The 17,272-nt window shown below is 35.2% G+C and overlaps 1 protein-coding gene across 1 annotated transcript in view; it reads left to right on the plus strand.

The window, feature by feature from the left end:
- Positions 1-17,272, plus strand: part of LOC149571190 (cyclin-dependent kinase D-2-like) — a 90,027-nt gene that overhangs the window by 33,278 nt on the left and 39,477 nt on the right. Inside the window, exon 4 of the mRNA XM_089812766.1 lies at positions 16,580-16,705. Coding sequence (XP_089668892.1) covers positions 16,580-16,705 — 126 coding nt within the window. The remainder of the gene's footprint in view (positions 1-16,579; positions 16,706-17,272) is intronic.

Genomic DNA, 17,272 nt, shown 5'->3' on the forward strand with positions numbered 1-17,272 from the left:
GCATCTAGTTGTGTCTTGCTCTGCAATGTCTCTACTCTACTATGAAATTCCATTTCCAAGGGCCCGCCCTTTGCTCTCTTATTTGATATTGGTTCTTGAGAAATATGCAAGAATAGATGATAGTCTACGGGTTCTTCATTGAAAATTGATGGCATAGAGAGATAAAGCACAAATGTTCTCTCTCTTGACTACAAGAGCTGTTATGTTGCTCTTTATAATGGCTACAAATCCAAATATGATCTCCACCTAGTATTTGTACCGTTTCCACATTTTTCCATATTAGAGAGGTTGAGTTTGTTACGAATCGGGAGTTCTCGAAGCTAGAAGCACTTGCCATTCTCAAATCTATAAAAGCATACAAATCCCTAAACCTAAATGAAACGCCTAAAACAAAACTAGAGAGCTCATTTCAGTTTGTGAACAAAATGCAAAGATTTTTTAAAGATAACTTACAAAATTAACAAAAACCTTCCTCTTCAATGTCTTTGAGTAGTTCTCAACATATTTGTTGAAAATATTGCATCATTTATAGGTTACATATAACAAATGTTTCTTAGGCTCAAGAATATTGGGGTTTTTGAGGTTTTGCTTGTGGCCATTATGAGACTTTACGAGAGGGTTGTTGGTTGTATTAGAATTCCTTTGGGCTTCTCCGATTTTATTCAGAGTTCTATTGGGGTCAAGCAAGGCTGCCCGCTTTCTCCTATGTTGTTTGGTTACATTGATGAGCTTGAGACCTATCTGAGGAGTTTCTCGCTTCCCGAAGATGGGTGTTATCTTCATTAAGTCTTGATTTCAATCCTTCTCTTTGCTGACGACGTGGTGCTTTTGTTTTCCTCCCTTGATGGGTTTGAATGTCTTTTGGATGGGTTGGCCTCCTTTTGTAATTCTTGGCAGCTAGTGGTCAACTTGGGCAAGACTCGGGTTAATGATTTTCAATTGCTTGAAAACCTCTCATTTGCATTTCTTCTTTAGAGGGACTGAGATTGAGATGACTTCCAGCTACACCTATTTGGGCATCAGGTTTTTTAGGTCGCATTTCACTCTGAGACTTGCCATGATGCCATAGATCAGCAAGGGGCTTGGCTCACTTGCTTTACTTGAGAGTCAGTGTTTTAGGCACCATTTCCAGGATACCATGTCTAAGATGTAATCTTAGACTCCTTGGTTAGACCTATTGCCCTTTATGGCTCAACCATTTGGGGGTCTTCTTTGTTGGCCACTGACTGGGCTTCGATGGAGAGGGTGCAAACTCTTCTTCTTTGATGCCTCATTTGCTGTTAGTTGACTACTCCTAATAATATTATCTTGGCTGAGTTCAGTGCTCATCCCTCTAGACTTTGCATGATCTTTGATCTGGCTTGGTTACTTCATAGATTCAGGGGCTTTGTGGATTATGCTGATGGAAGATACTGTTATTCCTACTTGGCCTACTATTCCTCAACTTCAATTGTGGCTTCAAACCGTACTGGTCACACTCATTGTTGGTATGCTCAGGCCTCTAGTCGCCTTAGCTCCGTGGGTATCGATATTGACCGTCTTCCTCCCTTTCAGTATTCCTTGGATGCTCCTACCATCTCCTCCCTCCTCAGTCAGAGTTGAATGAGGTTACTAGGATGGATATCTAGAGGAGTTTTATTCATGTGACTTGGGTTGACCTGTCGAGGGGCCTCCGCTCGCGTGTGGCCTTCTATGCTGAGCACTATATTGACATTCACGATGGTATTATTGTTCGAGCTTACCACTCTTCCCGGGGATGGCCTCATGCCTTACATATCCAGTTAGGCTCCTTCAGAGTTGACTCTCATTGGCTTCGTATCCAGATAGATCACTAGACCAGTAGAGATGAGTGGTTTTGTTACTGTAGTGACATGGGTGTGGTTGAGACTACATCCATTTCCTATTCTATTGTTCGATCTTCTATGAGATTTGAGGGAGGTTCCATTGCTTATTCAGAGAGTGCAAGTCCCTATCTTCCTTCAGGTATGATGATCGATGATACCTTGCACTCTCTCTAGGAGACCTTCTATCTTCGAGATCTCACTCTTCGGGAGTTTTCCCCCTTTGGATCTGCATCCCTTCACTGCCTTATCACTTCCTTTTTCACCCTGGTTACTCTCCTAGAGGAACCAAGTAGTGTGGGAGCCCGTCCATTGCTACTCATATCAGATAATATTAAGTTTATATATTTGTATGCTATCTTCTCCACCCTCACAAGGTGGAGCAGCTAGCAAATACCAAGGGGAAGTCACAATCACATAATGGCTTTGAAGTATCTCCTCTTGATGAAGTTGAAACCTCACATGAGCATTGTGAGCATGATGTACAAGGTGAAATTGCCGATTCTTCTTTTAAAACTCCTAAGCTTGTTCAACAGAATCATCCCTTAGACCAAGCTATAGCTAAAAGGAGAACAAGGGCTACTAGAAAGAATGTTAATTACGTTGAGGATGATGATTTTTCATTAATGTCTTTGTATAAGCCAAAATATTATGAAGAGGCGGCCAAGGATGAGAATTGGATTGTAGTTATGAAGGAAGAATTGGAGCAAACTACAAGGGCAATACTTGGGACCTTGTGGCTAGACCCAAGGATAAGAATGTGATTGGGGAAACATTGGTGTTTCATAATAAGGTAAATGAAGAAAGTAAAGTTATAAGGAATAAGACTCGCTTGGTTTGCAAAGGGTACTCACAATTTGAGGGTGTTGATTTTGATGAAACTTTTGCATCTGTAGCTAGCCTAGAAGCCATTAGAATGTTTCTAGCTTATGCTTCTTTCAAAGGTTTTAAAGTGTTTCAAATGGATGTCAAATTTGCATTCCTAAATGGTGACTTGAATGAGGAAGTTTATGTTGAGCAGCCAGAAGGTTTTGTGCTAACAAATAACTTGGATTATGTATGCAAGCTGAAGAAAGCACTCTATGGACTCAAACAAGCTCCTAGAGCTTGGTATGACAAGCTGAACAACTATCTATAGCAGCAAGGTTTCAAGAAAGGATACATGGACAAAAACTTGTATGTCGACAATGAAGGTAACAACATCCTCAGAGTTGTTGTATATGTTGATGATCCGATTTTGGTAGTGACAGCTCTGAAATGAACAAGGAATTTGTTGATTGCATGAAAAGTGAATTCAAAATGTCTATGATGGGTGCGTTGTTTTACTTCCTTGGGCTGCAAATTATGTTGAAGTGATAGCTTCGGTTGTATCTGGTATCAATATGTAGAACAAATCTACACACACACACACACACACATATAGATAAAATTGATTTCCCCTATATACTAATATCTAAAGCTATTTAATTACTTATGATCCTACCTAGATCTGGTTTCATACATAATCAATCTATGAGTAATATCCTTATCTGCCATTGTATTCTCACCCAGTGATTGGGTTTGAGAATTGCATATTAATGTCGATATATATGTGATTCAATACAGGAGTATCAGTGTTGCGAATATGTTAGGAATTGCATATTATATTGTGCATGATGTTGCAGTTGAAACTGTCGTATATGATTGATGTTATCCATATTATATTGTATCATGTTATACTTAATCGATGTATAGAATATTGCGACTCATATTAACTCACTAACATGTGATTAGTTAAAGTCATGACCACGTAAGGCCATGACCCTTCGTGGGTCATACCATGTAAGGGTCATGTCCTTACATGGACATGAATATTTAATATGATATATATTGTAGAAGTATTGATAGAGAATGGAATCAATAACAATGACAATTTCACTTTTACATTCGATACTTACTCATCCAAACTTTTCTTATTCCTAGCAAGAATAAAATACACCATAGTCAAGGTGATTATATATATATATATATATATATATATATATACTTATGTGAAAACATATATAAACCCTGTCAAGTATAATATATAAATTTGAACAATTAGAAGTGCGTACATCGATCTTACTTCATATACCTCTTCTAGAAGAACTGTTCAGGTCAAAAGAAATATATAGTTATTCTATCTTAGATCCCATATTCCTTAACATGGTAGCAGGGCCAAGTTGGTAGATAGAGGTTAAAGCAAATTGTGAAAACACCTTCAAAAGTTCTTGAATTATGCAATCTACTCATAAGAGCAACTATGGTGAACGGAGTCAAGCTAGAAGATAGACTTGATGGAGCATCAAACTTTGTATATTGGAGAATACAAATCATGATTGTTCTTAGAAAACTCAAATCAAAGCAATATGTGGAAGAGAACAAAACTATGTCTAAAACTGAGCTTGATAAAACAATATGGGAGACATAATAGTAAGGCCATGAAGATTATAATTGATTCTATAGAAGATCACACTCTTCCATATATAGCAAAATCTTCAACCGCATATGAGATGTTTATGACTATTCAAAACTCATATGAAATCAACAATACACATAGATTGCTTACTCTAAAAACACAACTCCTTCACATCAAGATGAACAAAGGAGAAAATGATAGACTACTTCAGTCGCGGAGTGAGCCGAAGATCATAATTCTTGTCGCTTGAGATCAAGACTATCTATCTGATAGACAATGGTTTTTCCCGAAATGTGCCAGAAATCAGATAGACTTTATTATTAAAAGGATATCGCTGTGGATAAGTACTTTTGATGCTCCCTCGCTAAGAGGGAGTTGTTGATGCAAGTTTTGTATCACTTACATAACATATTAGCAATTGAACATTTGATACAGAGTATCAAACATACAATTCCTCTCTTGAAAAGTTATTGCTCATGGGATATGAGAATAACTCCAATGTTCCTTACTCTTGTGGATACTCACTCAGTTTTATCGATGTGATTTGCTGATAATCACGTAGGCGGCCTTACGCTATCTTTTGAGGATGACTTGGACTTTGGTGGGATGAAGATGATGGTGATTTGGTTTGTGAAATGTGCGGAGGCAGATAATGTTGATGGTATGATGAGGTAGGATGTGTCTGCCAATGGTGATGTTGATGGGAAAGCGATGGTCGTGGAAGGTGAATGGATGTGCTCTAATGCTTGACCTACTCTTTCTAACTTCTCTCTCTAAGCTTCGATTACCCAACTACTCACTATTCTACTCCTACTCCTATGAATGGAAGGTTAGCAAACGGACGGGGATCGAACCTAATGAGAGTTGACCAGCGGCCTCACTTCCACAGGTGCAATGATTCAAAGGAACAATGAACTAGCTTACCACACAAAGCTTCCCAACCAGCCGCTACGATGCTAGTGGCCTAGTATTGACCCTTATAAAACATTTACCAATGCTACCATACAACTATCCATCTACTTTACTTTCACTTAAACAACTTAAAATGCAATGTGCTTCAACAACTTGAAAGAAATCTAACTATGTGGAAGTAGAAAACATGCAATAACACCCAATGTTCTTAATCAACATGCAAATCGCAACAATGAAAAAGAGAGCAATTTTGGTATTATCTTCGCAACAATTTCTCCAACCACTTTACAAATGAGAGCAAATGGCCTTTTATAGGGGCCAGAAATACAACAGACGGTGGAGATCAAAACAAGATCAACGATCCAGATTGGATCCTCAAAACCCAAATTAGGGTTGCCACCCCATCAGCCAATGAGAAGCTGCCACCTCATCAATGGACCAATGAAAAAAATGCAAAAAGTGGCAACCAATGAGAAGGCACCAAAATGGTGGCCAATCAGAAATAGACACTTGTCCTATTCTGGAAGAAAGGGGAAATTTGCCACTTGGGCTTACATCAAATGATCTTCTAATATAAATCTTCCATTTTCTTTCATTTTCTTAGCTAAGACAATGAACTTAGCTAGCCTTTCGTTAACTTCTTCCATAGGAGGACAAGGTGTGTGCTTCGCCCTAAGTTCCGCTGACTTCGCCACGCCACTTGCTGCTTGTAGTATCCTTTCGTGATCCTTCTCATATTCTTTCTTAAATCCAATAAAAGCATTGAGAGAGGAAAGGGTGCCCAAATGCTTCTTCCTGATGGCAACCTTTTCCAGCTCATCCAATCTCGATCCAAAATCTGTCTCATTGATATCCTCTTTTTCCAAGGGGGATTGTCCTTCCTTCAGTCTTTCCCTCATCCGTATCATGTCCACTGTACCTATATTGTTGTCGGTTATTCTCTTCATTTTCGAGAAGAAGGGAGTTTTGGGCATCATATCCTCTTTGTCTTTCTTAGTGTTTGCCCGCTTGGGATTCTTACTTGCACTAACATCCTCCATGCTCGTCGCCCTATTACGGGATGGTAGAGTGGTGGACCAGAAGGCAAGAAGAACCAAGATGAGCAATCCTTAGACTAGAACGAAAGAAAGATGTCAGCTTAAGGACCCCTTGCAACTCTAGATGATGAAAATTCACCTTAACCAATAATCTTACAACGACTTTTCGGAATTAGGACTTGACCTTAAGAACTTCAAATCCCTTGCAAATCAGAAATTTATCATGCAATTCACCTCCAAATAAAATTACCCAACCTAGGGTAAAAATTGCAGCCTTTTGAAAAAATCAAAATTTTATCCTTCCACAAATTTCAGCTCCCACAAATTTCGCCCTCCACAAAATTCGGCTCCCACAAATTTCGCCTTCCACAAATTTCGCCCTCCATAAATTTCGGCTCTCACAAATTTCGCCAAGCAAGAAGAGTGCAGATTTGCTCTTGCAAAATCACCAACACCTTGAGAAGGAGAAGTGAGAAGTGAGGAAGAAATGGGAGAGAGGCCTCCTCTTATACTCAACTTTTTTATTCCCCCCAAGCTGGCCGACTTGGACCTTGGGAGAAAGAAAAACAATAATTAATGCAAAATTATGGCCCACAATTAAATACTTAGCTAAATATTAATTTTGCCAAAATGAAAATTGCCAGTTAGTTCTAAATTGCAAAAAGAAATTAAATGGTGCCTTGGAGATGTTAAATATTTCCATTTAATGAGGATTTAGTAATTAATACGTCATTAAAATTGGATTTTGGCTAACCAAAAGCCATTTTTCAATATTAAATTACCAATTTCATTAAAGGCAAAAAGTTTTCAAGGCAATTTTAATCTATTAAAGCCATTTTTTTGTAATTTTTACCCAAATCGATTTTGCTATGCCAATAAATTTTTTTTTGACAAAAATAAAATAAAATTTCTTCTAGAGCCAAAAATTGATTTGCAATTTTATTTCACCATCACAAAAATATAATTATCTTCACCAAAAAAAATAATTAAGATTTTCCAAAAGACCAAATTTAACAAAAATTTCATTTTTTGAAAATTATCCAAATTTATACAATCATATCCAAATTTTCAAAAGAAAATGTCTAAGTGCAAAATTTACAATTTTATCCTGCCAAGTTGGAATTAACTTTGAAATTTGTTTGGCCTAAGGATAGAATTGGTGGCTCTGGAAAATCAAGTTGAAACTGGGTGAAAATAAATCTAACCTTTCTCCCACTGGCTTGAAAGTGTCTAAGGCTCAAAATTCTCAAAATTGTTGGACAATCCAAAAATTTGCCGAGGCGATCAAAAAAAAGGGGGGTCCCCAAAATTTTGGGACGATGGTGTGAAGACCTCACAACAGGGGTGTTGAAGTAATAGCTTTAGTTGGATTTGATATCAGTATGTAGAACAAATCTACACACACACACACACACACACACACACACACACACACACACATATATATATATGTATATATGTATGTATATTCCCCTATATACTAATATCTGAAGATATTTAATTACTTATGATCCTGCCCAGATCGGGCTTCATACATAATCAATCTATGAGTAACATCCTTATCTGCTATCGTATTCTCACCCAGTGATCAGGTTTGAGAACTTCATATTAATGTTGATATATACGCTTGTTTTTGAACAAATGGCCGACAAACGTTGAGCATAGTGGAGAACATTTGTTTTATTCTTGAAGAAAGTCATGAGTGTAAAATGGTGGGTGCTTAACATGACATAAAAAGGAGAGTATGTTGTCGGCGACCATTCTTTCTTAAAATTGACAAGAAATTAAAAAGTGTTTTTCGTTTTTTGCATGCGCTGGACTCCATTCAGCAGATAGTCAACATTCTTGTTATGGGTCTTGGCATCTCTCTTGAATAGACATTGGATTGACGGGTTTGAAAAAGGAAGAGGGCTCCTGCTTTTTAAATTTTTTTACGAAAGGTGAAAGATAACACAAACGAGAGTGGTGAATTTCAGACAATGTTGACCATTTCATGATGATTGTCGCAAACATATGTTTTGTGGCCGAAAATGTTTTTGGAAAACATGATTAAGAAAAATTGTCTGGGCGAGTGATATAGAGATTTTAGTCTCTTGTATACGTAAATACAAAAACCAGAGAGCACCATCTTTTCAAACAGTAATTTTTAAGTATAAGTGATTAACCTATACTGGTGAAAAATTTAAAAAGTAGAGAGATGCTGCTGTAGTTGGGTGACAAGGATTATTTTCTATATCTTATATTGAGTAAAAGTATAAGATACGTATAAATAGTTGTGAGTTATTGTGTGTGTGCAAAAAAGGGGGGAGACAGGAGTCTAGTGCACATTGGAAGAAAAATAATACATTTTGGAACTGTGAAGCTGATAACACAAGGAGTGCATGGTAATGAAAGCAGTGTATGGGAGAGCTGATATCTAACTTTTAAAATTACTGTTAGAGTCTTTTCGAGAGAAGCATCATCATGAGTCTAATTTGAGAGAAGAATCTCAGCTGGCAATAACTAGAGCACAATCTTGTTTTTGAGAATTGGTTTGAAAACAAACTGTTTGTTGTGGGGTTTATACAATACTGTATAAATTAGAGAGCCAATGAATTGTCTTGCCTGCTCTAAGTACTTTTAAGAGTTGTCCTGGTTGTAGCCAGTGGTTGAGTTGCTGCTCATTGGTGTAAGAGGTAGTAGCCTCTTATTGGGATACTTTTGAATGTTAGAGTTGCTGCTCTCAGTTGTATTGGTTGTAGCCCTTTTTGAAAGAGATTAGTGATACCGTGGTTTTTACCCGAAAGGGTTTCCACGAGATAAACATCTATGTGCTTGTCTTCCATGCTTACTGTTAGTTTTGCTTACTGTGTTGAATGTTTTAAATATTGATTCACCCCCTCCCCTTCTCAGTATTTCTGTGTTTTTCATGATGAGTATCTTGAATTATTAGAGTTAAATATCTTTATTTTTGTTTCTCTCTTCCGTAAATTTCTTTCTATTTCTAATGGTCTCTCCTCTTCAATGTTTCCATACTCTCTCTCTCTCTCACCAGAATGTTTCGATTTCTCTATTTTTGTTCATTATAGAAACATTCTTGTGTATACTTGTATATATAGATCATTTATGATCTTTGTTTAATAACACATTCATTATTTTACCAATTACTTTGCGTAATATGGATATGAATGGAATTACTAGCTGTTGCCATTTCAAATTGAGACTATATGTGATGAATATATGAGAGGCTACACCTCAATTGAATAGCCACGCCTGATTGACCTTTATACCCGTGCTATAAACTATGACACTATGTCTAATTACTTCTCTCTATTTGTGCATAGTCCACCCCTCTCACATGGATGTTTTAAAACTAAGTTGCTAGATCGGGCTCGGGTTCAAATATGGGTTTAAAAAATTGGTCAGCCGTTACGGCATTTTGAAATGGGATTTGAGTTTTTTAGTATATATATATGTGCAGCCTATAAGCACAAACTAAGACTAGAATGTCACATATTATCATATAAACAAGAAAACAGTAAACACCATAAATTTGTTATCATAGCATCAAGATCATTCGGTCATAAAATCACCAACATCAAAATATTAAAATGTCAAATGATAAATCATAACATCAAGTTCAAGTTTCATTGTTTAGGTTTCAAATTTAACTAATGGATTAATATTTTATTCTTCTTCTTCTTCTTCAGTGCCAATGGCATTAGTTGGTTCACCAATCACATTATCACTGTCTAAGTTATCCAATGCATCAATTGCAAGTTGAGCACTAGAAGCATCCAAGTCTATATGCTCTGCATTTATATCCCACAACTTCATCTTCTCTTCTTTGTATTCATTCTGCTTGTGGGAAAGGAGACACAAGTTGGAATGCTGATATACTAAGTTCTCCACTCTTTTTCGATTGCAACCTATTGAACTTTACTAAGTGAATGAAAGAATATGTGCTCGAATTTCTTTCTAACGCAGATGAAATAGCAACCTATGACAGCAACGTAAGCAACTAAAATAAAAGAAGTAAGAATTGCTTTGGTACAATGTAAGAATTTGCATATAACAATAAAAAAAACAACCAAGATCTAGAGGCCAATGAATAGCACAAGAGAGAAAATATTCTATTGAACTGCAATAGATAGAAAAATACTGGATAACTGAACTCAATCGATAAATTCACTGAATTCAATAATAAATGTACAATACAAGACCATGATAAAGATAAGATAAGCTATTACCCACATTCTAATAACCCCTTTCTAGTCTGCCTTTGGAATATTCTAGGTAATGCTTGTTAATTTCTTAATTTTTTCGCTTTCTTGTTTATTGTATTCGCTCCAAATCTAGGGCTTCATTTTACCTAATTATTTGCTGTTGTACCTGATGTATGTACCAGTCTAACAAATTTATGGTCACTTGTGTACATTAGTCGATTTTTTCTCTTGTGGTCTTAGCATTTTATTTTTAAGTTTTAGCTATATGGGAGACATATACATTGCAATGAACCTGAATTACGTTGTGAATTAATCAATGAATAAACATATACCTAATAAGTTAATTACCAATATTACTCAAATAGTAATATTCAATATTCAAATAATATTGGTATTCAATAATTATTAATATTCAAATAATAATATTTACTAATATATTCAAATGATAAAAGAATAAAATAATACATATTTATTATTCAAAACCATAGTTACACTGCCCTGGGGGATGGGGGAACAAGGGGACAAGTTTTCGGGATGGGGGGGACAGAGGGGCCTTAATTTGGGGATGGCGAGGGATTGAGGGGGTTGTATATACTAGACATATGGTACTTAAAATGCTAGTTATGAAAAAATGTATTGCAATATAAGATATAATGATGTAAAAGAGTGTATACTTGAACATTGCATTGAATTGGAACATCGAAGATTGAACATAAATAGTCAAATCGGCAAATAGTTAGCACCAGGGCATCCCCCCATCCTCGGCAGAGCTGGTGGTATCTAGTGGCACTGCTGGGAACGGAGTTCCCAAGTCCTCGGTGCATTCAAGTCCCTGGTGTGTGGGGCAAAAAGAGGGGGGGGGGTTGGGGGGGGATGTGTCCCTGTGTTACTATGTTCAAAACTAATTAAAGTATAATAACGATAAATATAAGTGAATTGGTTTATACCGATAACCACATTTCGAAAGAAATCAGTTTAATAAACTGATCCAAACCAAAACCATGCTAATCAAAGTGGGCTCGACAATTTAAAAGGAAAAATGAAAGAATTAAAAAACAACAACAACAATGAACATGCAACTCAAGGGTCACGCCGCTTAGTGCAGCCTAATGAAGGTATTTAATATAGGTGCATGGGGAATAGTTTGGATTTTTCAGCACATTAACATCTACGTTGAGTAAGGAAAAAGAAAGAGTTGGTATGCAGCAAATAATACCTCGATCCTCTTCCACAAATGAAAGCTTGCATCATTTAAAATATAAATAAACTATTCTTCCTTGGAAAGAATAAAGGTGTCAGCAATAGTATATACCAAAAGGGATAAAAATATTCCATACATAATAAAAAAGGCAAATATAAGTGGCAGCCCCCTTTTAGGAGGAATAGAGACAAGTTCATGTGGGAGAATACTAAGAGGTAAATTCTAAGGGAGAATATATTTCATTTTTATATTATGTTATTGTATTTTTATTATGTTAATCCTTTAAAAAGTGAAGAATTATGTTTATATATATTCATTTGCATAAATGAAAATATATATAAGATATCATGAAAGTAATATTATTTGTGTTGTTATAATCATTAAATATATTTGATAATTTTATAAAGGGATTATTAAAATTTTTTATGATGGAAAAGATTGATCCAAAGTTGTATAGTGTTGGAATGAGAGATTTATATAATCTCTACCTAATTGACGCGACTAAAATTATTGTAGTTTCTTTAGTGTCAGTATAAAAGATTGATGTAATCCCTATTTTACCAACATGTCTAGAATTTCTATAATTCCTATAATGTTGGTATGAGAAGTTGATATAAACTCTATCTGACTGACATGCTTGAGATTGATATAATCTCCATGTTCTAGAATATTCTAAGGAGTCAACATATGCATATATGATAAGTGCCCTAGATAGAGGATATCTCTTCTAGGAGGACCTTAGAGGGAGCACTCCATAGAAGACGGAGAAGCAATTGAGGATGGTACTAGAATTGATGATATATCATTCAGGACCTTGAGATCCCTAGGAGGGTTATTGATCCCGATGTGGAGACATCTTTAAGGTTAGGGTTAGGGTAGAGGGTAGAATAATATAGTTAGATTTATTATTTTTTAAATTCTAACATGTATTTTGTAGGTATTACTTATCTCAAGATAACTGTAACAACCACTTTTCTTAGGTCCTAACTAAGCATATCAATAAATACAATTATTACTTCATATTCATAGGAAGACAGTTATATCAGTTATGTTCATGTGAATGAGATTAATGGTTACAATTAGTTAAACAAAAAATTTCATAACTAATAATTGAAGACATCAACAATGAATTTAACAAGGAATTTAAAATCTACATACCATAGAATTCAAAACCGAAATCTGTCTAGGGATGCTTTTGCAAAATCTAGGTTAGCCCATATATAATACCGCTTAGGAAGAAATAGCTATACCACTTTACCATAATGACAAATACCTTCAAATACCACTATACCATCTAGGGTATCATTTACCATTGTATCATTTAGGGCATAAAATACCACTGTATCATTTAGGGCATAAAATACCACTATATCATTTAGTGCATCAAATGCCACTGTATCATTCCTTTTCTTCCTATTGCTAACCATGGCAATAACATACGGTCAGAAGATACACTCATATTCACATAAATGAAAGACAGAAATAACAATTCATCAGATAGACCTATCTCTTGCACAGATATATTTCATGTTCAGTTGGAAGACCAACCGATCTAACTAGTTACCAATTACATTGACGAGAAATGTTGCTTTCATTAAAGGAAATAATTGAATCAATGATGTAAATCAATCCATCATATCTTCTACTCGTATAAACATTATAAAAGTAAAATACATGTTACCAACATATGTTTGAATGCATAACTTATCTTTGTTCGGTGTATGTCTTGACATCTCGTGGAGAGGGGAAACATTGTCAGGGGCTTAACCTCCCAACTGCGGACCCTTAAAATATCTCCACATAATCTCATTTGAGATAGGTCCTCCCTATCCCGAATAGACATGAAACACCTTGCCCGGCCATTAGAGTTTAATTAAATAATTTATCATGTTTGATAGTTTTGATTTCTGTTCTTCCTTTTGTAGGAATCTCCTCTACCTCTTCATTCTCTTTCATTGGCCATTCTGGCTAGGGTGAGTTCCTTGGTGATCGATCATTCTGCTAAGCATGGAATTCTTCCATTAGCAGTACATTGCTGGCCCTCAGCTGATGTAAAATGATAAAACAATTCTGGCATTAAGCTGTTTTTGTGATTCAGAATTCGCAAACGATATTTCACAAACATGTAATAAGAAGTAAGAACTGTTCATTATGAGAGACACATATTGTGCATTTCGACTCATATTTGATGCTAATCAGTTTGCATTTGATCATGAAGAAAAATGAAAGAAGTTTGGCAGACATGAGCCGAGTACCTATACTTCACTTGTAATATTGGCACATATTTGATAGAGGAACAATGGCATGTTAAAATCTAACATGATAAATGCTGGCATCGATTTTTGATAAGAAAGAAGGTAAATGATATCAATATAACTTGATCGATGATCAGTGAGACTTGAGAAGTTTTGACTGAGTGGCCCAAGTCGTCTGAATTGTAGAGACAAATGCTAGAAATTTGATACAGAGAAACCCGTGAGATAAATGAAATTCAATCTTTTCATGTAACAAAGAGAGCCAAGAGGAAAAGAAAAAGCTAAATGCCGTCCTCGGCAATGTGAGAAGTTTTATAAATTGAGCTGCAACCCAAGGTGGTAGTTTTAAAACAAGATACTTGGTTTCTTGAGTTCTCCAATTTAAAAAGAAAAGGGCACTAAATGTACTTGACGTTTCTCATAGAGATTTATAAGTTTGAAAAATATTAAAGAGCTCCTTTGAAAAGTTTATTAAAACAAATATATATATATTTAATTATATAATTTTTCAATATATGACATCACGCTATCATTATGTCCAAAGTCGTACTTGTTAAAATACGTATATCTATATACATGTATAATTCGGAGAATTATGATTTATCTTAACCTCATATCCTCGCGATATATATATATATATATATATATATATATATATATATATATATATATATATATATATACACACAGACACACACACATGTTAATAGCATAGTTCCAAGAATCACGACGATTCACGCAATTTGGCGATTTGATTCAAGCCAAATGATTTTTTGTGAATTGGTGAATGGAATCAGCAATAAAGGGTTTATGAAATCAGTAACTCACTAAATTTCAAGGGTTTTTTAATTTTGCCGATTCGTGGCCGATTCGATTCAGATTCATGGCTGATTCACAATTCGATTCGGCCTTGCCGATTTTGATCTGATTCCAATTCTTGTTATTTTGGTTAATAGAGACGAGCTTGGAGATTTAATATCATGGTGGCATCCTACCATTTTATATATACATATTTATATACATACATACATACATATTATATATGTGTATATATCTTGGAGTTTTAATATCATGGTGGCATCATATATATATATATATGTATGTATGTATGTATGTATGTATGTATGTATGATGAAGAAAAATGGAGACGCCATCATAGAACAACAATGGTAATGGTTTTGAACATGAATTTTTGATTATGATAGCTATATATATATATTTTATATGTTTTACCAAGTAGCTTATGGTATTGCGCTATGCACACTCTTGCTTGCCTAGTTGTTTACCCTTAGCCATGGTGATTCAAGATTCATACCTATTTGCCCAATGATGGTGGTGCCCCTATGCCCAATTCTTTTCTGACAATGCTTCCATCCCTTTGACGTGCTCCTACAAGGAAATTCTCCACAATTAAATCATATTACCATAACTAGTTATTTATCATAAACAATCATAACGGCTAACTACCTTTTCAATTCCCGTGAATTCATGATAAATAACCAACTTTCCAAAATAGCATTAAAATATCATCATAACAATTAACTAGCATGCCAACTTCATATGAGATTATAACGATTAACCATTGTAACGTCCCCTTTCTGGGAAGTTAGAAATATTGAAATCTTATAATATATATTGTTAAAATTGACTATGAGACAAAGACTCAAATTATTAAGAGGTCAATTTAATGTTATAAAATGGGCAAAAGGTCAAGGAGGAATAAGACAAAATGCTATAGGGAAGTTGAAGAGCCACAAGGGTATAGGACGAAAGCCAGAGGGGAGTCAAAGAGTCTTAGTTTGTGTATTAAAAGGGCAAAGAGGCTCATTGCTGGTTATGCTTAATTTTATGATTTAGTTTAGTTTTCTCTCTTGTGAGAAATTTCAGAAAGCTTTAGCTTTCAGCTAGTTTGAGGACATAGCCCCTCGTGTTGGCAGATAGTGGACGCAAACCCATTGTCCTCAGAGACATCAGTTCAGGTGTTTCACATGTGCTTACAGTTTCTTATTCTAGTTTTCCAATCTAATTGTTAATTTGTATTTAAGATTGGATTTGTTAGTGTTGGTTATTGTATTGCTGCTGTATAATAGAAAACATATTTTAAGGAGTTATAAGAGTTTCCTGGTTTATAACGCATTGTTATATGTTCAAATCTTGAATGTTATTGTGAAATAACGGGTTATATTCTTGTGAAAAATCTTCTGGTTTTATTATAGTATTGTATTCCATTTGCCTATATCTGAGTTTGAATGTTATAGTCAATAAGAAGTTAGTCAAATATCTATTGTGGTTTTCTACTGGATTCCATTGTGCCGAAATACATTTGCCATGTTTTAGTTCTGATTATATTGTTAAAAGAGAAGTCGGTAAATATCCGGTTGGGGATATTTCAACCATCTTACCATTTCACACGATTGTAACTAATTTTACCTGTCAACAAACTTCACGTGATACCTCAGCAGTTATATGAACATTTCAAATGGAGTCAAAAATTGGGATGTAACAATAATCCTAATTGAGGGGACATTACAAATATAGAATTCACATTGGGTATAAGCTACAAGCTACTCTGGAAGTGTTGACATTGGGAGTTTATAATGTTAGAATATTTTTTGCATAGATATTGATTATTTTTGCTTGTTTAATTCCTGTCTATTATAAATACTATATGAGTCTTCTTCATTATTGCAGGTTTTTGCATTATGGTACAGGGCACCTGAACTACTATATGGAGCAAAGCATTATGGTTCTGGCGTAGATATCTGGGCAGCTGGTTGCATCTTTGCAGAACTTATACTCCGGAGACCATTTCTTCAGGTGTGTGTTTATGCCCTTGATGTCCTAAAATCTCAGGAAATAGCTTTTGTGTTACTCTAGATTTAATTAAATGTATCATACAGGGCATTATTCAGTGAATCCAGATAATCGAAACAAGGATCAAGATGACTGATTAATACCACATAATTTTTTTAATGATGATCCCAGTCATATTAAAATCTAGTTTGTTGAAGTTTAGCATAGATATTATATCAAATAAACATGTTCCACTTGAGGATTGTTGACTACCACTTTAACTAGATCTGGATTTAATTCTTGCTCTTTTTGGGGATTTTATTTAGATAAAACTCAAATTTTTGGAATCCTAGAAGATAGCTGTTTTTGATGCAAGTAAAGCTTCCACTCTAGAGTTTCCATGGGGAGTTTCAAATTCTCTTTTTAAAATGCCATCTAAATACAGATACATGATATCAAACTTCTATCTTGAGGGATGACAGACAAAGCTTATGAACTGAATACAGATTGCAAAAGCGAGCAGTGGCATCAAATTATATGTGCAAACCATTACACAAATGAGAATATTTTAATTAGAAACAGGAGAGTAGT

The sequence above is a fragment of the Cupressus sempervirens genome, chromosome 2 (assembly GCF_028749045.1).
Source record: "Cupressus sempervirens isolate cs-2001-9-10 chromosome 2, ASM2874904v1, whole genome shotgun sequence".
NCBI classification, from domain to species: domain Eukaryota; kingdom Viridiplantae; phylum Streptophyta; class Pinopsida; order Cupressales; family Cupressaceae; genus Cupressus; species Cupressus sempervirens.